Here is a 26,703-nt window from a genome sequence, read left to right as displayed (position 1 = left end):
GCCTCATAAAATGAGTTTGGAAGTTTTCCTTCCATTTCTATTTTTTGGAACAGTTTCAGGAGAATAGGAATTAGTTCTTCTTTAAATGTTTGGTAGAATTCCCCCGGGAAGCCGTCTGGCCCTGGGCTTTTGTTTTGAGATTTTTGATGACTGTTTCAATCTCCTTACTGGTTATGGGTCTGTTCAGGCTTTCTATTTCTTCCTGGTTCAGTTGTGGTAGTTTACATGTCTCTAGGAATGCATCCATTTCTTCCAGATTGTCAAATTTGTTGGCGTAGAGTTGCTCATAGTATGTTCTCATAATTATCTGTATTTCTTTGGTGTTAGTTGTGATCTCTCCTCTTTCATTCATGAATTTATTTATTTGGGTCCTTTCTCTTTTCTTTTTGATAAGTCTGGCCAGGGGTTTATCAATCTTATTAATTCTTTCAAAGAACCAGCTCCTAGTTTCGTTGATTTGTTCTATTGTTTTTTTTGGTTTCTATTTCATTGATTTCTGCTCTGATCTTTATGATTTCTCTTCTCCTGCTGGGTTTAGGGTTTCTTTCTTGTTCTTTTTCCAGTTCCTTTAGGTGTAGGGTTAGGTTGTGTACCTGAGACCTTTCTTGTTTCTTGAGGAAGGCTTGTACCGCTATATATTTTCCTCTCAGGACTGCCTTTGTTGTGTCCCACAGATTTTGAACCGTTGTGTTTTCATTATCATTTGTTTCCATGAATTTTTTCAATTCTTCTTTAATTTCCTGGTTGACCCATTCATTCTTTAGAAAGATGCTGTTTAGTCTCCATGTATTTGGGTTCTTTCCAAATTTCCTCTTGTGATTGAGTTCTAGCTTCAGAGCATTATGGTCTGAAAATATGCAGGGAATGATCCCAATCTTTTGATACTGGTTGAGACCTGATTTAGGACCGAGGATGTGATCTATTCTGGAGAATGTTCCATGGGCACTAGAGAAGAATGTGTATTCTGTTGCTTTGGGATGAAATGTTCTGAATATATCTGTGATATCCATCTGGTCCAGTGTGTCATTTAAGGCCTTTATTTCCTTGTTGATCTTTTGCTTGGATGATCTGTCCATTGCAGTGAGGGGAGTGTTAAAGTCTCCTACTATTATTGTATGATTGTTGATGTGTTTCTTTGATTTTGTTATTAATTGGTTTATATAGTTGACTGCTCCCACGTTAGGGGCATAGATATTTACAATTGTTAGATCTTCTTGTTGGACAGATCCTTTGAGTATGATATAGTGTCCTTCCTCATCTCTTATTATAGTCTTTGGCTTAAAATCTAATTGATCTGATACAAGGATTGCCACTCCTGCTTTCTTCTGATGTCCAGTAGCATGGTAAATTCTTTTCCACCCCCTCACTTTAAATCTGGAGGTGTCTTCGGGTTTAAAATGAGTTTCTTGTAGGCAACATATAGATGGGTTTTGTTTTTTTATCCATTCTGATACCCTGTGTCTTTTGATTGGGGCATTTAGCCCATTAACATTCAGGGTAACTATTGAGAGATATGAATTTAGTGCCATTGTATTGCCTGTAAGGTGACTGTTATTGTATATTGTCTCTGTTCCTTTCTGATCTACTACTTTTATGGTCTCTCTTTGCTTAGAGGACCCCTTTCCATATTTCCTGTAGAGCTGGTTTGGTGTTTGCAAATTCTTTCAGTTTTTGTTTGTCCTGGAAGCTTTTAATCTCTCCTTCTATTTTCAGTGATAGCCTAGCTGGATATAGTATTCTTGGCTGCATGTTCAATGCTCAGATTTTATGGTTGTTACAGTGAAGGCAGAGAACTAAAAGAATTCATTTTGGAAAATAATCTGTTTAAAAACAAGGTTTATATTCAAATGTGTTCGGTGTTTCCTCGGTTCTGTAACATTTGTATTGTGTTAAAGTAAAAAACTACAAACCAGGGGACCCATGTATCTGTTTTTAACAAAACATCTACTTTTCAATGCCAAATTTCTCTGGTCAAGGTGAGCCATTTAGAGTGTGTCATTCCATATTCATATACACAAGATATCAAAGGATAATCAAGTTTGGTTCATAGTTCTTGACTTTGAAACTTGAAATAAAAATATGACTTGTTTTCTTTTTAAAGATTTTCTTTATTTATTTGACAGAGAGAGACACAGAGAGAGATGAACATGAGCAGGGCGGTAGGAGACGCTTAATGACTGAGCTACCCAGGTGCCCCTTAAAAACAGGACCTGTTTTTGTAAGTAGAGCTTAAATCATAAAGAAATGATAAGATCTCCAGTGGCATTGACTCTGTGGGAAAATCACTATGTTGACTTCTTCTCTACAAAGAGCTGAGAAATTTTCTTTATATCAGTTCCTAGGATAGGGCTTTGAATTGTGGCATCAGTTTAAGGCATTGAAAGAGTAGGCAAATTGTAGTGACAATCCTCCTGAGCCTAAATGTACAAGGGTGAATAAAACCACCATGATCTTTGCCCTGAGGAAGCTTCCCGTCCAGAAGGCACAAGAAGCTACAAACGCTAACTGCTACCCTTCTTCTCTGAGCCCTAATGACATCATTCTCAGATCCCCAATCTCCATCCCAAAGGGAGCACTAAAATGGTACCCACTGCAGAAAAATGCCTTGGCTTCCTTCGTTCTGTTAGAAAATCCCCACAAAGGACTACAATGGAAAGGGCTAAAAATAGAAAATAAAAAATAGAATAGCAATGAATTTACACCTTCAAAATGTACATGATTTCTTTTCTAGATTAAAAGAGAAATAATCTGAGGTCATATGGGGCTTTTAACAGAACAGCAATGTACTTTGTACTTCTTTTGTTCCTTCCATGACAGCCTTTCTAGTGATAATAATGACAACACTGATGACGCCCATACTCATTCTTAACATTTATGAGTGTTTTCTGTTTTCCAGATATGAGATGGGTTCTGTATTTATCCTCACTTTACAGATGAGGAAACCGAGGCACAGACAGTCTAAGGAGCTGGTCCAGGGTCATACAATGAATGACCTTGTGAATGAAGCAGCCTCCACACAAACCCAGATGTTTTTATTTCAGAGCTTGTGCACTTCTCTAGCACGTTACAGCTGCCTCCTCATTTTTCTTCGTAGGAATTCAGAATTCTTTCCAAAACTAGGAAGAAAACCAATCATGAAAAGATCTTTACTATAAGAAGTGTTTTAGGCTTCTAATACACATATGAGGCAAGCAATAGGGAAGGATAAATGAATGGATGAAAGAATAAAAGGATTGAAAACCCAATGACAATATTTCTGTCATGTAATTTGATATTTTTATATTAAAACTATGAGGACGCTACATTAAATTCATATGCCACTGGAAGTGGAGACCCATTCTTTTGCTCCTACTACATGGTTCCTCTTAGAAAAACATGACACTGGGGCACCTGGGTGGCTCAGTCGGTTGAGTGCCCAACTCTTGCTTTTGGCTCAGGTCATGATCTTATGGCTTTGAGATCAAGCCCCACATGAGACTCTGTACTGGGCATGGAGCCTGCGTGAGACTCTGTCTCTCTCTCTCTCTCCCTCTGGCCCTCCCCCACTTCCTCTCTCTAATAATAGTAATAATAATAATAATGAGGAGGAGGAGAAGGAGTAGTAGTTGTAGTGGTAGAAGAAAGAAAACTATGACACTAATTCACTATGGGACATTCACGAGTTTTGAGTAGTAGATTCAGAAAGTATAATTAGTTTATATGCATTGACCCATACTCCTCTGATTGTTCCCCATTTCAGCAATGGCATAAATTAGTGACTTGGCACTTGGAAGTTTAGAGGCCATGTGGCCACAGAACTAAACAAAGTCATTATTATTATTAATATTATTAATTAATATTATCCATGGGATCTGTATTTTGGGCAATGTAGCAGATCAGATGACCCCAAAAAGACTCCCAAATAGAATACCTAAAAATGTTGGATAAAAATTCAAAACTTTTTTTTTTTTCACATGCATGGCTGAGTTTGGTAAAGTAAGAGAAATCCCTTATGGGTATGAAAAAGACAAAACAAATACCCAGAGAAGCAACTGAGCACTAAAGCCAATAATGACCTTGGTGCTATCCACTGATCATTAGTAATCTTGAGTGTTTTCTGGTATTTTTTAAAATCATGATGTACAGAGAAAATGATATTATTACAACAGCAATTGCAAGAATAAATGGGAGCATCCCTATGTGGTTTTGCAAAAACATTCATATTTATTTCATATCAGACACATAGAATATAAAGTGTTAAATACTGAATATATTGAATGTATATCCAATATTAAATATAAATATGTAATTTGAGCTTTCTTTCATGAAGAACATATATATTTTTCATTTTGTGTCATGCTTGAGATGGTTGAATACAATTCCTCATCAAAAGTTTTAGTGATAACCTCTACAAAAGTCTCACTATAGGTAAGGAGTTTTTTTCATAAGTTTGTAGCCGATAAAAATTAGTGAGCTTGGTAACCAATTAAGAAATTAGGAAAAGATGGGGCGCCTGGGTGGCTCAGTGGGTTAAAGCCTCTGCCTTCGGCTCAGGTCATGATCCCAGGGTCCTGGGATTGAGCCCCACATCGGGCTCTCTGCTCAGCAGGGAGCCTGCTTCCTCTTCTCTCTGACTACCTCTCTGCCTACTTGTAATCTGTCTGTCAAATAAATAAAATCTTTAAAAAAAAAGAAATTAGGAAAAGAACAAGAGAATAAACCTAAAGACAGAAATAGAAAGAAAACAACATAAAAATAAAAAGTAAAAATTAATGTTATCGAACAAAGAAATGCAAAGCAAAAGAACAATAAAGATAAAGCTGGTTCCTTTTTATTTTTTTTTTAAGATTTTATTTATTTATTTGACAGAGAGAGAGACAGTGAGAGAGGGAACACAAGCAGGGGAACTAGGAGAGGGAAAGCAGGCTTCCCGCCGAGCAGGGAGCCCGATGCGGGGCTCTATCCCCGGACCCTGGGATCATGACCTAAGCTGAAGGCCAATGACTGAGCCACCCAGGCACTCCTGGTTCCTTTTTAAAAAACATAATATATCTGACAAACTTTTGGCGAAATGATCTAAAGAAAACAGAAGACACAAACAGTTCTAATACAATGAAAATAGTATGAAAAGCTCTATGCCAATAAATTTGACAACGTAGATGAAATGGACAAATTCTTAGAAAAATGTATCTTTAGGGGCACCTGGGTGGCTCAGTCTGTTAAGCATCTGCCTTCGACTCGGGTCATGATCCCAAGGTCCTAGGATCAAATCCTGCATCAGGCTCCCTGCTTAAGGGGAGTCTGCTTCTCCCTCTGCCTCTGCCCTCCCCCCTGCTTGTGCTCTCACTCTCAAATAAATAAATAAATAAAATCTTAAAAAAAAAAAAGAAAGGAAAAATATATCTGTATAAAGTAACTGAAGATTTAATTAAAAACCTGACTGACTCTAAGACAATTAAAGAAATGTAATCAGTAATTTTAAAATGTTCCTATAAAGAAATACCAGGCCCAGGGGCGCCTGGGTGGCTCAGTGGGTTAAGCCTCTGCCTTCAGCTCAGGTCATGATCTCAGGGTCCTGGGATCGAGCCCCGCATCGGGCTCTCTGCTCAGCGGTGAGCCTGCTTCCCCCCTCTCTCTCTGCCTACTTGTGATCTCTCTCTCTCTCTCTCTGTCAAATGAATAAAAACAAAATCTTAAAAAAAAAAATACCAGGCCCAGACAGTTTTACAATATAATTCTATTAAATACTCAAGGAAGGGCCACCTGAGTGGCTCAGTCAGTTGAGCATCTGCCTTTGGCTCAGGTCAGGATCCCAGGGCCCTGGGATCAGCCCTGCGTCAGGCTCCCCGCTCAGCGGTGAGCCTGCTTCCCCCTCTCCTACTCCCCCGCCTGTGTTCCCTTTCTTGCTGTGTCTCTCTCTGTCAAATAAACAAATAAAATCTTTTAAATAAATAAATAAATAAATAAATACTGAAGGAAGAGATAATTCCAATTATACACAAATTCTTTCAAAGAACGGAAAAAGAGACTTTTTTTTAAATTTTACTTATTTATTTGATAGAGAGATCACAAGGAGGCAGAGAAACAGGCAGAGAGAGAGGGGGAAGCAGGCTCCCTGCGGAGCAGAGAGCCTGATGTGGGGCTCAATCTCAGGGTCCTGGGATCATGACCTGAACCAAAGACAGAGGCTTAACCCACTGAGCCACCCAGGCGCCCTGAGAAAGAGACTTCTAAACTACTTTTATGGATTTTACATAACCCTGATACCTAAACTAGATAAAGATGTATGACAATGAAAACAAATAAACAACCACAAAAAAAACACACAACCTTACTCATGAAAATACTTTGAAAAACAATAAGATATTAGAGACTGAGTCTCATGATAGGCATGAAAGTTGGCTTTGTTTTTAAAACGCACTAATATTAGAAAATCCAGTATTATAACTATCTCATCGGTATTGATTAATTCCAAAAATTCATTTAACCATCTCAGTAGGTACTGAAAGTACATTTAATAAAATTCAACATACATTCAAAATCTAAAAACTTCTTATCAATGGAGGAAGGAAAGTGAACTTTCTTAACCTAATAAATAGTATTTGCATCTCTTGGATAGGTCACACTCAACAGAGAAATACTGAAAGCATTTCCCTTAAAAACAGAAACAGTAGGGTGCCTAGGTGGCTCAGTCGGTTAAGCATCTGCCTTCAGCTCAGGTCATGAATCCAGGGTCCTGGGATGGAGCCCCTCGTCAGGGGGAGGCTGCTTCTCCCTCTCCTCCCCACTTGTGCTGTCTCTTGCTCCCTCTCAAATAAACGAAATCTTAAAAAAAAAAAAAAAAAAAGACCAGAAACAGTAAAAAAAACCAACCTGTGACACGAGAAGATGCACATTAGTGACAAAACTATAAGAAACGTAGGTTAATAACACAAAACTCAGGGAAGTGACTACCTCTGGGCAGATATCATCAGGAAAGTGGTACACAAGTGTTCATTTTATTATTTTTCAAACTTTACACACAAAGCCACACAGGCATGACACACAAAGTATATATTCATAATGTGTTTGCAGATGAACTGAAACCATGATTCATTCTGCAATTGTTTGGCCAGACTGGAATGATGGCTAGTCTGAATAATGTGGTAACTACAGTAGAAATTTAAATCACCTTGTCTTTCATTGGACAAGTTCAAGCTTGCCTCCGTGCAAGTCATATTTCTACACTAAACTTAGATAATACTTTAACGCATTTGGGAATCAATTCCAAAGGAACTGCTCATGTCACCATGAGACTTAGAGAGGAAGAATTGTATGTGAGACTCATTCTATTTCCTAAACGAATCTATCATGATTAAAACTTTAGTGTTCAGGGACCACCTCTCACCATCACTAGGTTGGTTTTTTAGAAACCTTTTGTAAAAAAATCAATTCTTTAGTAGTACACAGTGGAAGGTAACAGCCCTTGTCAAATGAACTCCTATTGATTGCAGAATATTCCCCTTTGTTGTATGCATATTAAACTCAACCCCCAAATTCTAAAGAGGTCCCACAGAGATGTTAGTGTGCTATATTGAACCACAGTACCAGTAGAGTTCCAGAGTTTCTGCTTGGCCTGTTCGGACACAGACATTTTAGTGGGCACTGGGCCCAGAGTGGGGGCATCAGGTCTAAAAATGGGGAATTCTGGTGAGGATTTTTAAAAGTACTTTTTGAGTATGAGATGGGGAAAAAAGGATTGCCATTGAGCAGGAAGTGTGCTTTCTGAATTTTCCTCTAAAGAACTTTCTGCACTTCAGGTTCCCAGAGATAAAATAAAAACCAGATTGAGTTCAGGTCCCATTAAAAAAAAAAAGAAGAAGAAGAAGAAGAAGAAAAGAAAGGAATATGTGTGTTCTTTGAGTGGCTTCCAGTGGAGACAACTGTGTGTAAGTACAGCAGCAGACACTCATTCTTTCTTTTTATTTTGCTTCATAGATCTTTATATTTATTTATTCCTAATATTTTACAGTATTAATTTATACTATACCATATAATATAATAACATTTACAAATATAATAATTTATAAGGAAATGGAGATTAATATATGTAGGTAGGAGCTAGTAAGGAAATCAGGTGTCCAGTTTTCCATCTCAGCACATGGAATATTATTTGCCTATGGCTAGGGTCCATGGTCTGAGTTCCTGTAAACATTATTTTTAAACTCTGAACAGTCCCTAAAATTTCCCAAAGAATGTAATTTCCAATTCTACTTTTTTCATTTCCAAAACATGCTCAGGCTGGTACAGAGATCCAACCATGATGCATAGTTCATGACCACCAAGATCAAACAGCTATTTCCAATTCTGCACTTCTGAATTCCTCTACTTCTTTTGAATTCTCCAGTAACCTCCTATACTAGGTCTCCAGTGACCTGCTAATTCTCCAATGATGTCCAAGTTATTCCAAAGTGTCCATCTCCAGGCTAAGAAAAAAGTAGCCAAAATGTTCTGAGAGGGAAAGACCATCCCAATGAGTCCTTTACAAAAACAGGCCCCCCGGAAAGTCCCACCAGCTTATTAAAAGGTTGGATAAGTTACAGAGTGTTCATTTCAAAGGGTTTATATAAAGACAAAGGGCTGCAGAAAAGTCCAGGAGGAGTTGACTTTTGGGGGCAGATAAAGAAGCTCTCCCTTCTCCTACATGTATTCTGAATGGATCCCCTTTCTTTTTCTTTTTTCCCCTTCATATTTTATCCTCCACTCTCTACCCTCTAAATTGTTACCCTGCAAGGAGTATCGGGGGAAATGACTCTGGACCTGACCTTGTAATAGGGAAAGTTCTGAGACACACAAGACGACAGGGCTGGAGCTCCCTCTAGAGCCCATCCTGCACTCAATGGAGGGGTCTCAGTAAAGTGAAGGGCTACGTAGATCCCTGCCCATTTCCCCACTGTGAGTTCATTTTGCTGGGAGAGTCCCTTCCTGCAGACTGAGAGAAAGGTCAGAAAGAGAGGAGCTATTCATTACGACCTCCAAGATACAGTTGGGACACTGCTCGACAGCGTTCACCAAACATCTCTTCACCAGCATGTCTAAAAGCAGAGTCTGAGGGAGCTTTCCTACTTAATACATTCTCCCGTCAACATCAACTCTGGATATTTACTACAAATGGGATCTTGATACTATGCGGAGCAGAGAATGTTAATTTGTTCATTATTCAATTCAGTGTTCGGGTCTAACAAACTGATACTCTCTTCTTACAAAAGCTGATGACTTTAAACTTGAAATGAAAATATTAGTAGGAAGCAATGTTGAGGTAGTTTTTCTTACCTTCTTTAGGAAAGCTAAGGAAATTCACGGAATTAACATGCTAATGAAAAAGGGAGCAACAATCTCCATTTGAGCATTAATCTGAGAATCTTAAATCACTACTTTCTTTGCTTAGAAAGAAAAAATGAAGACTCACAGATACAATATGGAGAAACCTAATTTTCAATATATTACAGCTACATTTAAAACCACACAGAAAAAAAATGCTACTTCTAAATTGTTCCCGTTACGTGACGTTACTAATGATCAAGAATATTCAAGGTTGCTTTTGATAACCGTCAAGAGGAAATAATTTGAGTAATATCCGATAAAAATTTCCCTATCATTTGGATGGAACTTAATAAGAATGCCTAAATACTTGTAAGGGTCTTGACATAATCAAAAGATCATCCAGTCCACAAAGCCTTCAAAACATGGCTTCCCTTTTTAAGTTTGTTTAGCCTAAGTTATTAAACAGTTCAAAACTATCTCCAAAATACATTTTTGTTCCTTTGACTCATTACCCAGACAAAAAAGATGGAAGGGCCAGACCCTGTGGACACCAGCCTAAACTCAGAGCTGAGGATGGCACTTCTAGAACACCGTGCAGTTTCTAAAAGGCTCTCACAACCACTTTTTACTGGATCCCCTGAACGAGGAAGGTCTGGCCTATACAAGTAGTGAAACGAAACTGTCCTTAAGTTGGGTATTTTGAGTTCAGTTTTTCTGTCTACTAAATTTTCTGAATCCTACCCACTCCTCCAGCCCTGCTCTCTTTGGTGGTGGTACAGTAACAGTAGTAACAGTAGACATCGCTAATATTTATTGAGGGCTTACTGAGTGCCAGATCCAATTATAAGTATTTCACATGCATTAATTCAACAATCCTGAGAATCCTAATAGATAGGTATTTTTATTTAAAGTCTCATGATATTGAGGAAATCTAACTCTGGATACCTGTCTGTCTAAGATGCTTCTTTATGTGCTTTCTCCTTTAATTGTGCCCTAACTTTGATGGGTTTTCTAACATCTACTTTGTAGGTAAATGCACAGCAACTACTAATTGGCAGATGATTTATTTTTAATGTCCATAGCTTGCAATCTCTTTTTATGTATCTGTAACACAATTATATACATCTTTAAAAAATGAAAGTGGTGAAGAAAATGGAAAGCCGAGAGTAGTTAGATGACTTGTTCAAAGTCATCCAGCCAGTAAGTGGCCAAGCCAAGATGCGCATCTTCTGACCACACGCCCAGTTCCCCTTCCCCACCCTGATGCCTCCAGAAGCTGTCCAACTCTATTATTGACCTTCCTGGAACTGCATCTGTGACGTGGTGATCCTGTCCAGAGGCATCATCAACTTGATCACCGCCACTGGGAAGCAAATCTATTAGGAACATTTCCGCATTTGATGCAGGACAGGAATGAGTGACAGAGCCCTTGGCCTATAGGAATTCAGTCTAAGAATAATAGCACCGAGATCAGAGGTGTAAGCAAGACAATGCTGTGGGTAGAGAACCACCCAAGCTCTGGCTCAGGGAAATGAAAAGATAGAGACAAGGAATACCTTGCCACTCCTAAGCAGGCTTGAAGAGAAAAGCCTGGTAAACATTTGGCAATTATTTTCCCTGTAAACACTCGTCCCCTCCCTTGATACAGCATGGTGAAAATGCATATTGAAAACATACACTAAGCAAATGCACATCAAGTTGGGAGACAAAAGAAAGTAGAACTAGAACTGCCCCGGGGAATCAGATGTGTTAGTCTCAAGTCCACCAACGTGTAATTTTGGCAAGACTCCTAATTTCTCTCACATTTAGAGGCAATATTCTGCAGGGAAGGGGTAAAGTCTGATTTGGGTTCAAACCACTCACTGGCAGAGACCTTGAACAATTTTTTTAAGCCTCAATTTCTTCATCTGCAAAATGGGTATAACAATACAACCTTGTAGAATTACTGTGAAGGCTAAATATACTAAACTAAATGTTTTTTGCAAATGGTAGTTGCTCGATAGTATTTTCCATTACTATTCCTTTACCTAGAAAATGAAGAGACGGCTAAATAATTATTAACATCCTTCCAACTCTTAAACGCTTTTCAGTCTATATCCATTTGGCACTGGGTTAAGTACACTTGTTTAAATGTTTGCTTAGAGGTGGACCATGTCATTTTTCATAGCATGAATGTCCAGTCGAAACAAAGCTGGAAAAATAATTCCCTTTTTCAATCCACCTGCAATCTAATGGGGAGACATCAGCATCCAAGGTAATTAATGAAAGAAAGAAAAGCAAAGAAAAATGTCTCAAATATGCTTAGGTTAAGTATATTTTATATAATCTACCCTCTGATACAAAATTACCTATGAATTAGGGCAAAACTTCCACAATTGTCCAAAGAAGAGATACTTATTTTTCTAAATTCACACAATCATCTTTTCTCTAGAACAGTGTCTTTCAAACATTTTGACTGCAGCTCACAGGTGAGTAATACATTATACATTGTAATCTAGTCCACATACATGTACGTAAATATTTTAAGAAATAAATGTCTCACGAAACCCTTAGTGTCTGCATTACATTCGTATTTTCCAGTGTTTTCATCCAAGCGTCAATGTTGATCATGATCTACTCAGTTGATGTCCTGACTCATCAAAGGGTCACCAGCCGGAGTTTGTAAAACTTCAGTGCAGCATTCTTTTCTCCACGAAGGTTTTTAAGAAATGCCAACTATTCGGTGCTACTTCTGGTCCAGTTAGCTGGTTAAAATGTAGTGTAAGGTCCTCTTCAGCCAGAGCGGCCCCACCCCGGTTGAACTGCCATTTTGCTGTAAAGCTTAAATTGACCTTCCCCCCCACCCCCCAGGGGAACTTATTTAAAAGCAAGTCCAGGAAACCAGTCCCAGGTAACAGAGTCCAAGTACAAGGGTGGGTCAGGCCAGGTGGAGGTATTCAATCAGTGGGGGCGCATACTGTCTCCTAGCTACCAAAGTATGGGCCCCACCCTTTGGGAGCCTTTTGGTGCCAATCCTAACCAAGGTGTGATAGGCTGGTTCAAATGTCTAATAGGGGAAATTGTAATTCAGTTGGTTGCCTAGCATCACTGTGGAGTTTCCTGTGTGTGTGTTACAATCTCATGGGCCACCTGTGTGTGGCCAGGCCCAACCACATGGCCTTTGCTCTATAAAAGTTAGTCTGGAAAGCAGGGAGTCGTCGTCCTCTCTGTAGGGGCGGCCCCAACCAGTCTGTCTGATGGTCAGTCTGATTCCTGATGCTTGGCACGAAATAAAGCTTTGCTTGACCTTCACTTTGTATCAGTCTCACTCCTTTAATCACGGACCCATTATTGGGGTACCCAACTTTTGGGGGACCCAAAAGTAGATATTCCATTAACTAATATTTGACATTACACAGATCCGCAATTTGCTGGTTTTTAATTATCCAAATCTTAAATTTAACTAGTCTAGCTTGCAACGATTATCCATGTTCTTAAAATGCTCTGTAAATATATTTATCCTAAATACTCCCCGTTCCCCATTAAAGGCATTATAGAAATCAATTTAGCTTCACAACCTGCAACCAGACTTTCAAAGAGAAACTATAGGAATTCTATTAACCAAGTTTCACAATGACCTTTTCTTTCTTTGGTCAGCTTATTTTAATCCTCCATATTTTCATCTGCTATAAAGGAAGTTCGATCATCTCTCTCTTTTTTAATAGCTTGGTATTAGAATTTATTGTAACTCCTGAGAGGTGGGGCAGGGTGGGGGGCAGCACAGCCTTAATCTTTCCTTCTTGGGAATTGCGATTTGCACACAGTTTTGCACTGTAATGCATATTCCAGCTCACTGCTTGTCCTGTGCCAGCATATTTTTTTAAGCCATTGATGATATCAACCTCAACAGGCTTTTAATGTTATCAAATGCCACAGGCTTTGCAACCTTGAATTTCTTCTCGTCTTTTCTATTCATACTTCCGTTATTGGTGTCACCCTTAGCCCTCCCTGTCATTCTCCACAGCTGGATCTATTTGCCTGTTTCTCAAATACTGAGCCTTCTTTCAATGATGATACACATTTCCCATTTTGATTTTTGCAACCTCACTCCTGATCTTCATTAAAGCAGAAAAGGGAGATGCAGAGCACTCTGCCCATCCCCCATCACCGCCCCCCCCCCAAGACAATTTCCACAAGGTGTCTCCAGACACTTAAGCAAATGGGCCTGTGATGCCTTCTATACAGACGCTCTGTGAGCCATTGTTTTCTAAGTGGACAAATGAGAACTCTCTTGATTCTTTAAGTTCTGCCTGTTTCTGAGCTGAGACCTCTTTTCTGACCGACAATCATTTATCACTAATTTCTTCACTACCTTTCACTATTCTGCCACTAGCCCTTTCATTGAGAAGTCATAAACTCAAAATTTCAGGCAATTAGCCTACTTTCACTCTGCCTATCACTTAAGATCCTTTCTCCTATCCAGCACACAGAACAGTCCCTACAGTGCCGCACATCTGGTTTCACTTGTGTGGGAAAGATGGCAGAATCCAGGTAAGCGAGACCCAGCGTGGCGATCCCAGGCCTGCACCCTACTTCGAAAAGGTTTACTCCTTTCATTCTCTCCAGTAGCAGTTACACAGAGTTCATGTCCATGGTGGTCCAAAAATTATCTTTCTCTTGCAAACTACTCGTTTTTCTGTTTCATTTTAGCAGAAGAGATGAGAAATGTGTTCAAGATTACAGTTAGGACCGTGTAAACCAGGAACGACGCTCTCACCTGCACAGTAGGAGCATCACAGCATCACAAGCACAGCTGCATAATATTAATTATGCAAACATTAAGAATGCTAGCAGAGGTTGTTTTGTTTATTTCTTTTTTGAAATGCCCCAATGACTTTTCCTAACAGTTTTGCGTTTGAGCCATCAAATAACTTACCTCCCATTTGCTATACGAACCAACCTCTTACGTTCTATCATTATTAATACCTTTTTGTTATTATTAAGAATAAAGGTCAGCTCCTCAGTCTTTCCTTATATCAAATAAAAATTCCAGTTGACTCATTATAGGCAAAAATCACATTAGTTAAAGCTGGTGCTGACCCTCAAAGTTCAGATATATTATGGAAATTACACTTTAAATCTCTCCCAGTGATCATGTTATGAGGCCCCCAACTTAGAAGTCTCTCAGGGTGTTTGCTCTTTGCTTCACGCCAGTGTGATCTGGAGTTCTCTCTACTCCTTTCCCCACAGCCTCGCACCACACACGGAAGGGCACTGAGCCACCCAACCCACCCACAGCTGTCTGCTTGGCTCTCCTCTTTCCTTCATGAAAACTTTGCTCACTTGGAAAGATTTCTAAAGTATCTACATAAAATGCAATACACTGGCCTGGCCATCCGGATTCTCTGATCCCATCTTACCGAACATAAGTGTTAATCACCAAATAATTGTTTTCATGCCAAGCCCCTGATACCACATTATGGTTAAACATTTATGTATGTATGTATGTATGTATGTATGTATTATGTAATAGAATATGTGAACACCTTGTTAACATTTCTCAAAAGCTGTTAAAGGTGCAGCCTCGCGCCAAAGGAAGAGAACACCTAACAATATACCACATGGGTTATACAGGGTCTGTTATTTTTCACAGATGTTCACTTAAAATCTCACAGTTCTAAAAATCATTTGTTTTGACATTCACATTAATATATTTTTCAACATTTCTTCAATTGTCAGATCCCTGTCACACTGCATATAACCAAAAAAGAAAAAAAAAGTTTCTAAATTCTCATTTTGAATCACTTTCTTAAAAGTTTGACTTGGTAAATAGAAAATTCTTAGAACTAGAACATGTCGTTAGAGAGTGAAAACTGTCCTCACCCATTGTATTCTCATCCCACTGCATGTGGGCAAGGGTTTGGAATGCGCTAGTGTTGGAAAAAGCCCCCTTTAAAGTCATTCTGCAACTCTGAATGTAGGATGGGTTAGCAGCCCTTTGAGGTAAAACCTCACTTTCTCATATGCCTAGCACAAACCAGACAGTAAAAATTGGTGGTGGTCCCGAGGTCTAGTCCATCCCAATCTGGTCCCCTCTTTGGAGACCTGCATCACAACTCTGAACACACAAGGCCACCCATCTGAGCAGGTCTGGGGCAGGTTCCCTGGCATGTCCAAGAAAACCACTGCAGTGATGCCCAGAAAGAGAAAAGGAAAACCTAGAAGACACATCCTCTTCTGTCTGGATTGCTCCTGAACGTATGTAAGAAAACTCAGGCTGGAATGGGGTCCCTGCTCTTATGAAAACCTGGTCTTACATAAAACCTCCACTTTGAATGACATTTTTCATGAGAAATCAAACAGTAAGGAAAAATTTGCTGAATCCTAAAATACAATTGATTATGTCCTATGGTTGTACTAAAGATCATTATCCCCGCTTTAAGAGCCCCAATGGGGAAGAAGTGCATCACAAATTCAGCTGTCATGTCACGATCACCGCTGCCAAAGAATGCTGGAAGAGATCCTTTAATGCCATTACTGATGCCACAAACCAATGAGGAAGATGAGCGTCATGGCTTCAAAGAATATATGACATTCACTTCTCAACATGGTGTGTGGGAAATTTTAAATCTCTCCTTTCACTTTTTACCCCATTAATCATTCATCCTTTCTTCTATTCAGTAACAACAATTTATTGAATATCTACTATTTGGTATATGACATACCTAAGACAGAGCAGTAATAGCACACGAACAACCTAACTCTCGCTTACTCTGCACCAGGCACTGATCTCAGCAGACACATTAGCTCTTTAATCCTTGAACCAGTCCCCTGAGGTAAGGACATGTCCACTTGGCAGACGAGCAACTGAAGTCCAGGGAAATTATTACCCTGGGTCTTACACTTAGTGTCAGACCTACGGTGGAAACCCACATCTTTTTACTCCAGTGTCCATGATCTTGATCTTTATACAATATAAAGAAAAACAGACATGGTTTTATAGACCTCTCCATGTACTGGAGATGACAGACATTAAACAAACACACAAACACATTTATCATCTCAAATGTTGTTAAGTACTTTAAGAACAAGGTGCCATGAGATAGTATCAATATAACACTGCAAAGGTTCTCCTTGCAGGCTTAGAAATGCAGTGGTTACCTCCTGATGATTCTCATCTCATCCAAGCAACAAAGTTATACAATTTAAGAAAGCAAGTTGGCTAAAAAGAGCAGGGGGAAATCTAAGGGTACAGACCTGGGGAAAGTGACTAAGCAATTCAGCCCTTAACCCCTGCCATCTTGGTGGCCCTTCTTGTTGGTATACTCCAAATGACAAGAGGGGAGGGATATGGCAAATGCAATCCCTTCTCCTAACATTATCCTTCCTGAATAAAGAAAGCCAACATGGGTCTGGTGCCCCTTCTTCACAGAAGACAGCAATTATTTCCTCATCTGCTGCTTTTAACCAGGAAATCCATCGTGGATATCTAAAAAACCGTAAATTGTATCTTAATGCTTTAGCTTATTTTGTTTTTTAAAGATTTTTTTTATTTTTCAGTAATCTCTACACCCAGTGTGGGACTCAAATTTATAACCCCAAGATCAAGAGTTACCTTCTTAAAAAAAAAAAAAAAAAAAAAAAAGATTTCTTTGATCTACAATGGTTAACACTTGGGCTTCTGGAAACAATTCCAGACATGGCTTATAGTCAATAAAACAAATAAACAAAACAACACTTTTATGAGACCTGGCTATTAATAGACTTGAAAACAGACCGAAACACTGATTTAAAGAACAAGAATATGGAAACAGAGAACCAAGTTCCCAGAGAAACAAAATTCCCTTTCCATCCTGATTATTAAAAAAAAAAAAAATCTGGACTTTATTACCCTACTTGACCAATTACAGATCTTAGAGTTAGAGAAATCATACAGAAAAAAGTAACGTCTCTTTTCTTTTCAAAGAAAAGAGTTTTCCTCTTAGAGTTAGAGAAATCATACAGAAAAAAGTAATGTCTCTTTTCTTCTCAAGTCTCTTTGTAGATTAGGAAAATTATGCATCTCTGATTGCTATTGCTTATTTTATGTATTATTTTTATGTCTTCAATCTTTATATTAGGCATGGTCCATAAGTATAGGATTACATCCAGAAGTAGTATGACATATTAGCTCCTAATTCAGCAGCTTCACTCTACTGAGGTTAATAATGATTTACAGGGAAGAGTGAGAGGGACAGGGCAAGGTGTTCATAATAGCACCATTAATTATATGTGCTTCACATATCTAGATAGAAGAGCAACATCATTTTCAGATGCAATAAATTAAGTACTTTTTCTAGTTCATTGTTCAGAATCATAAAAAGGACAACTCTTGGTGCTGAATCTCCTGCTTCATCATCTTCTTAACATTTCATATGGGATTTTATGTTCTACTTGGCTCTGGCTTACAATGTTACTATGTGAAAATGCTTAGATACCTAAATACACAAGTTAGTTGTCTGACTTCCAGTGAGGGTTAAACAGTCTCTAATAAGCAAATAGTCTCATCTTTCACAGTTTGCAAATTGCATTTGAGATTAACCTAGGTACAGTTAAATTATAAGTACCAGAAGGCTTAACATCGAAGAGGAATAGTTTAAAGGTCAGAACCTAAACTTTGGAAATAGCTTCCATTATGCTAAATTTCTTATTAGTGCCATGAGACTTTAAAAAAGAAAACCATGTTAAATGTGACATTCTCCAAAAATATCTTCTATAACCCATTCCTTAAAAACCTTTGACTTTGATCAAATTGACTTTGGTTCTTAACTGCCTGTCATCATAATCATTCTTCCTTAATAAATTGTATTAATAAAATTATGTCCTTCTGTGGTTTATCCAGAATAAAATACCAAATAAATTGCAAATAAAGATTTTAGAAAGTTTGCCTAGAATTTAAAGACCTGCACTCCTCCAAAAATGAAGTCTAAAAATGTCCAAATATCTTCCTTAGTACACAGGCCATCATCACATTTTAGGCTGACATATGGGAAACAGGACAGTATATTTATGTCAAACTTTTGGAAACACAACATCATATTTCACTATCCCAGAATGATTCCTGTGTGCTCTATTCCAGAAAAAAAGAAAGGAAAAAAAAAAAAAACTTTAATAGTTGTAGGTGTATTAACTTCAAAGCTGGGAATTCTTCCCAAAGATAGTTTTCTTTCCTTTTTAAAATAAAAGAAAAACCAAAAAACTTGGGTTTAGAGTACAGAAACTCATAAAAATAAAATATTTAAAATATGTTGTTGAGAAATCACCTGCAAATTACTTTCAGACCTTCAGAAAAACAATCTAACTTGAATCCTCAGTCTAAATAGGTCATTTAACTTGGAAAAATTAAAATTAGCTGTGCAGGGTCAATTCTTTTTCTAAAACATCTGCATCCTCAATGTCCTATTGTCTTCAAAGTCAAACCAGAACCAAATGTCAAGAACAACTGTAATATGTGAATTTATTCCAAATCTCAAAGTTAGTCTGCTTCTGAAATGGTCAAAGAAGTCAACATTATATATAAAACAGAGGGCGTCTGTGGGGTGCTTGGAGCATTTCAGGAGGATAACAATATGGGGGAGGGGGAAGGGCGTGTTTCTCTGCTGGTGCTTGCTTCTTGCCTTTCACTCCCACGTGTTCCCAGAACATGGCAAATCAAAATCAGCTGAAACACACTTCATACAAAGCAAATACTTCCCTAATACAAGCTTAGTCTCCCACAAGATTCTCATATCAATGAGCAATATAAGATCATGAATCTTAATGCTTTTGTCCAGCACCTTTAAGTACAACACTCTGGTAAACTCAGGGATCAAATCCCTATTCCCCAGAAAACCTCCCCAGGCAGAAAGATAAGTACCAAATCTTTAAGGTAACAGCTTTTAAAACTAAAAACAAATAAAAATTAAAACAAAATAGAACAAAACACAAATTAGTCTGACTGCCTGAGATATCCTATATTCTTTCACAACCAGATCACCCATAAAATCAAAAAGACCCAACAACGTGGGGCCAGGAGGGTGTCAAGTGTCCTAGGAGGGAGGCTGCCTTTAGAAGGCAGGGCATCCAAGGTGGCTAGCAGAGTGGGAATCCGCATCACCGGAAGCAGAGAAAGGAGTCAGTTTTGTTTCAGGATTCTCCAAAGCCACTGGGAAATGCATCCCCATCCTTTCTGGGTTAGAAGTAACTTTGATGCTCAGAAAAAGTACTTTCATATCCTCCAGCTAGCAACAATCTATCCTCCACAGGCAAAAAGTCATCAGAAATGCTACTGAAAGGAGTTTTCCTCTCCACCCATCCTCTCTAAAGCCACTTTCCCAAAACGAGATCTTGAGAAATCTTGATTCCCTCAAGATCTCTGTTGAAGGATTTGGTGTAAGGACCTTTGCTGACAGGGAAGCAAACGGAGGACTGACTAGACAGTTGGGGAATCGCTAAGGAACATTCTAAGCTCCATTTTGCTTAAAAGGGTGAAACCCAAAACAGAATTAGCATTTACTCATTTCCAGATGGATGATGCATTTTTTGTAACTGCCCGGGACAGAGTGAAGCAGTTTCACTCCAGCACCACCCCCTCCTGAAGCAAAGACAGAAACAGTCCCAGAGAGGGACAGAGCAGCCTGACTCTCTCCACACTACAACCTCTCCAAATCCGCTTTCCGCCAGGCTGTGTCAGCCCCTCCTTAGTCCCTCGGCTCGCACCCTAAGCGGCCGGCCTCTTCTCCCCATCCTCAGTTCCGGGCGGACTCGGCCCAACAAGCAGCCCTTCTTCCCGCGCGTCCCCCCGGGTGGCGTCCCCGGCGCTCGGGAGGTTCTGGAAAGCCCGGGACAAGGCGCCAGCGCCGGGCTGGGGAACCCCGGGGGTTCCGGCCTCCCAGGGCTCCCGCCCCCACCCCCAACGCCTGAGCGGATTAAGTTGCTCGGCACCCGGCGGCGCGCACGGCCCCCGTCCCTCCCACTCCCGCCCCTCCGGGCTCAGGCGCCCCGCGGTCCCCCTCGCCTCCACCGAGGTGAGCGCGCACTCACCGGAGGTGAGCTGCATCCAGGCACAGATCTTGTACACCGTCGCCGTGTTGCAGAAGAAGAAGAGGGTGAAGCAGACGATGCAGGCGATGATGAGCATCATGGAGAGGCCGATGAAGAAGGAGGCGGCTTTGAAGGCGCCCGAGGGCAGCGTGGAGAAGTCCGTGAAGCTGCCCCTGCAGGTCAGCTCCCGGGAGAAGCCGTTGCCGATGCAGTAGTGGAAGAGCCCGAAATAGCCGGCTTGCGGGGTGTCCACGCCGTCGCCAATCCAGTAGGGCTGGATGAAGCACACCACGTTGACGATGGCAAAGCAGATGGTGAAGATGGCCCACAGCACGCCGATGGCCCGCGAGTTCCGCACATAGTTGGTGTGGTACAGCTTGGCAGCCTCCTGAGCCGGGAGCATCGCGGCGGCGGCGGCGGCAGCGACGGCGGCTCCGGGCATTCTCCCCCTCCTCCTCCTCCTCCTCCTCCTCCTCGTCCTCCGCCTCCCCCCGCCTCTCCGCGCTCAGGAGACACACTCACCGAGCCGCGCGCGCTGCAACTCCCCTGCCTCTGCCTCAGCCCAGCAGCGCCAGTTTCAGAGTCTGCATCCTCGCTCCCGGAAGGAGGGCGGGGGAGCGCTGCGCACCCCTCCGGCTCGCCTGGCACAGCCTCCCGGCCCCCCTCCCTCCCTCTTCCTCCCTCCTGGCCCGGGCTCCAGCCCTCCTCACCGCCCTCCACCCCTCTTCCCACCGCCGCCGCAGCTGCTGCAGCTGAAGGCAGCAAATCCCGCGCGGGGCAGCGTGGCGCGCGAGCTCCGGCGCCCACCGCTCGGCTTCCCGCCTTCCGCCCCATCCCCCAGCCGGGTGCCCCGGGGCGCGGAGGACCGCGGCGACCCGGGGACGCCCCTCGAGTGGCGGGCGTGGGCCGGAGACGCGGGCCTGGAGTTGGGGAGGGGGAAAAAGCCTAAGGAGGACGCACGAGCCCCCACAGGGATCCTAGAGGCGAGCCCCGGCTCTCGTTGGTGTTAGGGAGCGGGCGTGGGAGGCTCATTCTGGGAGCGTTTCAGCACCGCACAGCAACGTGCTTCGACCTCGGCATCTTGGCGGAGGCGAGAGGGGCCGAGCGCGGCAGGTGCGGGCGAGAGAGGCAAGGAAGAGGAGATGTGCTGCCCCCAAGAGCCTCCCTGTTACAACCACAGAACTGCCCCCTGGCTAACTCCTCGGTTGCCAGGTGTTCCACGAGGTGGAGACAGAAGTTGGATAGGAGCGTGACAGACGACCATGTAAAAGGCACACTTCAAGGCTGGCCTCGTATCTGCTCAGCTGAGCTTATTTCCTCTTCGCGTCTGCACCCTCCGCGCAGCCGAACGAACCGTAGCCAGTGATGCCCTCGACTCTCCTTTAAGTCAGGTCCTTTCCCCCACAGATCCTGCCATGGATGGAGCGTGCCGGGCACGGAAGTGGCTGTGTCACAGAAATGTGTAGTTTTTCTGAAAACACTGGGTACTTTGGCTCCTGCTGTATTTCTCACGCAACTGTTCTGTGCCTAGGCACTGTGCTGGGTGCTAAGGCTACCATGAGGAGGACAGATGGTTTTCATTGTGCAGGTATCCTCCTCTCCCCGACAACGCAAAGCTCCAGCTAACCGGAGAGCTGTTTTCAGAGTCATTTCCCCCAAACGAGACACAGTGTAATTCCTTACACTTTCATGTAGCCTTGCTGTTTTACACCTGCGCTTTGTACTATTTCCTAAGCTTAATGTTTTCCCTTTACAGTCATTCTGTTGCTCTTTTAACAGTTCCTGCCTTTCAATCTCCATTTCTTTATTTCCATTGGCTACTTTCTTGGTTTCTGAATCTGATACAAAAAAAAAAAAAAGTAACACACCCCCCCCCCCCGGCCCCAAAGCAAGGAAATGAGAATACCCAACAGCAGCGACATCAGTGGTAATAAACCATTTTGGACCAGATGACCACGGAATTCTCTGAGCAGAAGGGAGAGAATTCTGTTAGAATTTGACCCTTAGGAGGCCTGGGTGGCTCAGTGGGTTAAGCGGCTGCCTTCTGCTCAGGTCATGATCCCAGGGTCCTGGGATGGAGACCCTTGGCGGTCCCCTTGCTCAGCAGAGAGACTGCTTCTCTCTCTCCCTCTTGTCTGCTGCTCTGCCTACTTGTGCTCTGTCAAATAATAAATAAAATCTTAATTAAAGAAAAAGAATTTGACCCCTAGGGGCACCTGAATGGCTCAGTCTTTAAGCGTCTGCCTCTGCCTTCCGCTGAGGTCATGATCCCAGGGTCCTGGCATCAAGCCCAGCATGGGGCTTCCTGCTCAGCAGGAAACCTGCTTCCCCCTCTCCCACTTTCCATGCTTGTGCTCCCTCTCTCACTATGTCTCTCTCAGTCAAATAAATAAATAAAATCTTTAAAAAAAAATTTGACCCCTAAGTCTACACTCACTTCCCCACTTTATTATGATAAGAAAACCTGTATCAGCTCCTTGACATCACTTTGCCATTATGCTCAAACTGCTGGCCTTACAAGAAGAGTGAGAAACAAGGATACCAGCCGGAATTATGAAACTACCAGGAATGGATAAGAATGCCTGAGAATGGTTCGGTGGGAGCAGAGGATGTTGGGAGGAAGGAAAGAAAGCTCCAAAAGGTATTCTGCCACTTGAATACCTATCATATGGAAGAAGATTCAGGTCATACCCTAAGTGATGAAGACCAGCCATGCCCATCATCCGATAACCTGAAGATTTGAGATTGTATGGGAAGAGTAAGGGAGTGGAAAAACGGATATGGGACACGTTAGATAATGAAGGGCCTACTGGCTATCGTTGAAACTAGGAAAGAGTGTAAAAGGATTAGCGCTGGAATCATATATTCAGTTTGTCCCATAAGCATGAAATTCAGGTAATACAGTTCCAGGTCCTTTAGGCAGGTCTTTGGAAACCAAGGGAACAGAGTTAAACAGGAGTATGAGATGTGTAAGTTTAGAAGACTAAAAATTTTATGCAAGTATGGTGGTAGACTCTCAGAAGGTCTTTAAAAAATCAGAAGGATTTGGGGGAGGTGGGGAAGGTGACCTAAATATGAGCCAGCCAGCCCAATATAACACTTGCAAGCCTCTAAAAATATAATTCACGATGATGCGTCATCAGTGCATTGGTGGCAATGGAGGGTCAGAACTTATGTGAGGTGTTATTTGTTTTAACTCCCCTGAAGTTGCTGGTAAATCAGAAAATCGGAATTGTTTTAGCATGAAAGGAAGAAGAGGAAAGGTGAGGGTAACTGGATTTATGGGGCCAACTGGCAGACCATGGTTCCCAGGGGCAGACATAGCTTTACAACATGAACAGACAATAATTACTAACGATTCTCCCAAGCCCTCAAAACCCCCAAACCTGCTTGTATGAAGTGGTCTTTCTTTAAAATCAATGCCTAAAAGAGATCTTACTGCTCCCATGGGGTAATTGAGATGGGAAGTTGCTGAGAGGGGAAAGGCTGAGCATCAGAAAGCCTAGTTTAGACCTCAGTGCTTAAATTGCCTTTATAGGACAGAGAAAAGACTGGCGAGTGACTCAGATTCAAATGTTGTGATTCAAAGAGCTTTTCTATTTGAGTCATACCCAAGGAGAGCCTTATTCTTATTCTAGGTTTAGAATTGCCTCTAGGTTCGTGCTCAGAATCACTACACCAAGGGGCACACTCAAGGTGTCCACTCTGGTCAACAGCAACTTGGAACAGACTAGGGTTGGTGTCGTGATGAATTTCAGTGCGCCCATGGATTCCCCTGAGCTCCTTGAAGTGAGGGGGGTTGGTCATGGACGAACTGAATGTTGCCAGTGGCCATTCTCCAGAACTTTAGCCTGCCCTGCAGATTTCCAGGATGAGCAGGGTCTCCCAAGACTCTTGGAACTAGGGATGAGGTAGAGCTCCTGTAAACTCTTCAGTTGCCATCAGTGAGTGCAATTGTCCTTCTGCCTCTTCCTGAATCCTTCCATTGCCCATCCCAACCTTGCCCTTTACAACCAGAAATCCCAGAGGTGACATTGTCCCTAAACTGAACGTAAAGCTTTTGTCTGACACCATGCACACTTTAGGGCTTCAGACAGCTCAGCACCTGGGCAGCTCATTACATTCATCAAATGTGATGTGACCACGAAAGCTGTTTGGGGGAAGAGGAAATAATAAAATTAGCCTGATTCATGCTAAGAAGTTACTATTGATAGAAGCATATTTTGAAACTATAACATGATTCATATGTGCTAAATAACTAGTAGAAGTCAGTGTCACTGACAGCCTCAAATTAGACACACTGAACATTCAAATCTCAAACTTGACTCTTAAAAATGCTTTTCTCTTACTACCACAAAGAGTCAGTAGTGAGACCCACTCTTTTCTCAAACTGTGTCTTAATGAATGTGAGGACCATAAAGCAGAAAACAACAAAAGGATAGTTGGACTGTGTAACACAACTAAGAAAGATGCTGCGTAAATCCAAGGATGAAATATTTTGATCCCAAACTATCTGCGATGGCTTGGGAGAATGTGAAGACCTTGGAGGGCAAAAGATAGGATCCAGATACAGTGCCGTCTCTGCATAACTAAAGCTTGAGTCTCGCAGGGCTCTGTTTTCTCATCTCTAAAATTATGATGAGGGAAAGAGCATATCAGATGAATTCCAAGGTCTCTTTTCTGCAGTAGATTCTATTCTGTTCTACAAAGACTATTCTAGGATGACTTTGCAGAAAATGATAAAACCCAGTACTTGCAGAAAAATGAGGCGAGACCTAACAAGAGATATCAGACTTGTGATGCAGACATTTTATTTGAAATTGAAAATCCCTTCTGAAATCCAATCATCATAATTTTTCAGGAAATCAGTACTTAGTGTTTTCAGGTAAGTCATTGTGATGACCTTGGAAAATGGAGAAAGAGATGATTTCCAAAATCTGTTATTTCATCAATTTCTAGGGCTATTAACAAGGTCAGTATCATCAGATCCCACTCCAGGATGTACAAACTTTATGAATGAATCTCTTTTCATTGACCAAGGATTTCCTCTGCCCACCCTCCCACCTTAGTTCTCTGTTAGGGCTTTTCAAAAACTGGAAACACCTCTTAGTTAATCAGTAGCTAGGTCAGCAGTGGCAATCAAATGCATTGAGTGTTTCAAAGCCCCCTGCAAATCAAGATCACATTGATCACAAGACTCTGATTTCATGGCACCTTAGTCTATCTCACTTGCAAAAAGATGTGAGTTCCATGTATGGAAAGAAATGAGATACAGGAATATCAATCATTCTTCTTTCCCCTTTCCTCTTTTTACCCTACCCCAGTTCCTCCCCCTTTTTCTTCTATTTTGAATTGAATTCTGTATAACAATCCCTCCTTTTATAAGTTCTTTCCACTTTTCAGAACCCAGCTAAGAACATAAGTTGTTTTCACATAGGCTGAAACCTCTACAGCCTTTGTTAGAAGAACCATCTCTCTGGTAACCTTTTTCAGCCCTTGATGATTTCCAAACAATTCTATCTGAGGGTAAGTAGTGACCTCTATTGAATAAAAGACTACGTAATCATCATTTGAGGTATGATTTTTTTAAGTCTGTAATGAAATAATTATTAAAGTTTTCAGTTTATTATGTGTGTTCCATTCCCTTTCAAGCTCGCAGTCATTTGGTTTTCTTGATCTTTAAAAAAATTAATTCTATCTACTGTTCTTTCTAAAACTGCTTCATCGAGTTTCCCATTCAAGGTGCACTTGACTGACAACCAACACCTTCATTTGGACCATCTACCCTTGTACTTCCAATTTCAGTCTCATATTTGAAACCTCTGCTGGATTCTCTGCTAGACACATCTTTCCTTCTTCACAAAACGTGTTTCTCCCACTTGGCAATCACTTGAGTCTCTCAAACCTCAGGTTCAGCCTTTCTGAGAATATCCCCAACCCACAAAGTATATATATATAAAGTCTTATACCCTCAGATAACCCTCTAAAGGTAAAGGAACCCCACCCACATGATTTCTGTTACTGTCATAGCTGTACAAAAATATTAATTTTGATAATTCAGTGCTTTTGTTGAAGAGTCACAATTTTATGCCTGTTTTAGTCAGCTTTTGCTGCAAAAGTAAACCCAAACTAATAGGTTTATAACCACAAACATTTACTTCTACACCCACACCACGTGATGGCTCCTGGTGCTAAGGTTCTTCTCCAGGCAGAGGACCTAACTATAGGTCTGCTTGTATTCCCATTTAGAGTTCCTAGTTGAAGGAGCAGCTCCCATCTGGGACATGTTGTTGGCATAAGGACAGAAGTATAAGAGGCTGAGGCAAGTTAAAAACTATTATCTAAAACTTCTGCTTGGGGCGCCTGGGTGGCTCAATGGGT

At 41.3% G+C, this 26,703-nt stretch overlaps 1 protein-coding gene across 3 annotated transcripts in view; it reads right to left on the bottom strand.

The window, feature by feature from the left end:
* Positions 1-21,018, bottom strand: part of LHFPL3 (LHFPL tetraspan subfamily member 3) — a 571,679-nt gene extending 550,661 nt beyond the window's left edge. For all 3 annotated transcript variants that reach the window (XM_032873323.1, XM_032873324.1, XM_032873322.1), the window contains exon 1: positions 20,323-21,018. In XM_032873323.1, coding sequence (XP_032729214.1) covers positions 20,323-20,764 — 442 coding nt within the window. In that variant the 5' untranslated portion in view covers positions 20,765-21,018. The remainder of the gene's footprint in view (positions 1-20,322) is intronic.
* Positions 21,019-26,703: the final 5,685 nt, after the last annotated feature.

The sequence above is a fragment of the Lontra canadensis genome, unplaced genomic scaffold (assembly GCF_010015895.1).
Source record: "Lontra canadensis isolate GAN:19392208 unplaced genomic scaffold, GSC_riverotter_1.0 scaffold48, whole genome shotgun sequence".
Classification (NCBI taxonomy): domain Eukaryota; kingdom Metazoa; phylum Chordata; class Mammalia; order Carnivora; family Mustelidae; genus Lontra; species Lontra canadensis.
This window is presented reverse-complemented; position numbering and strand designations above follow the sequence as displayed.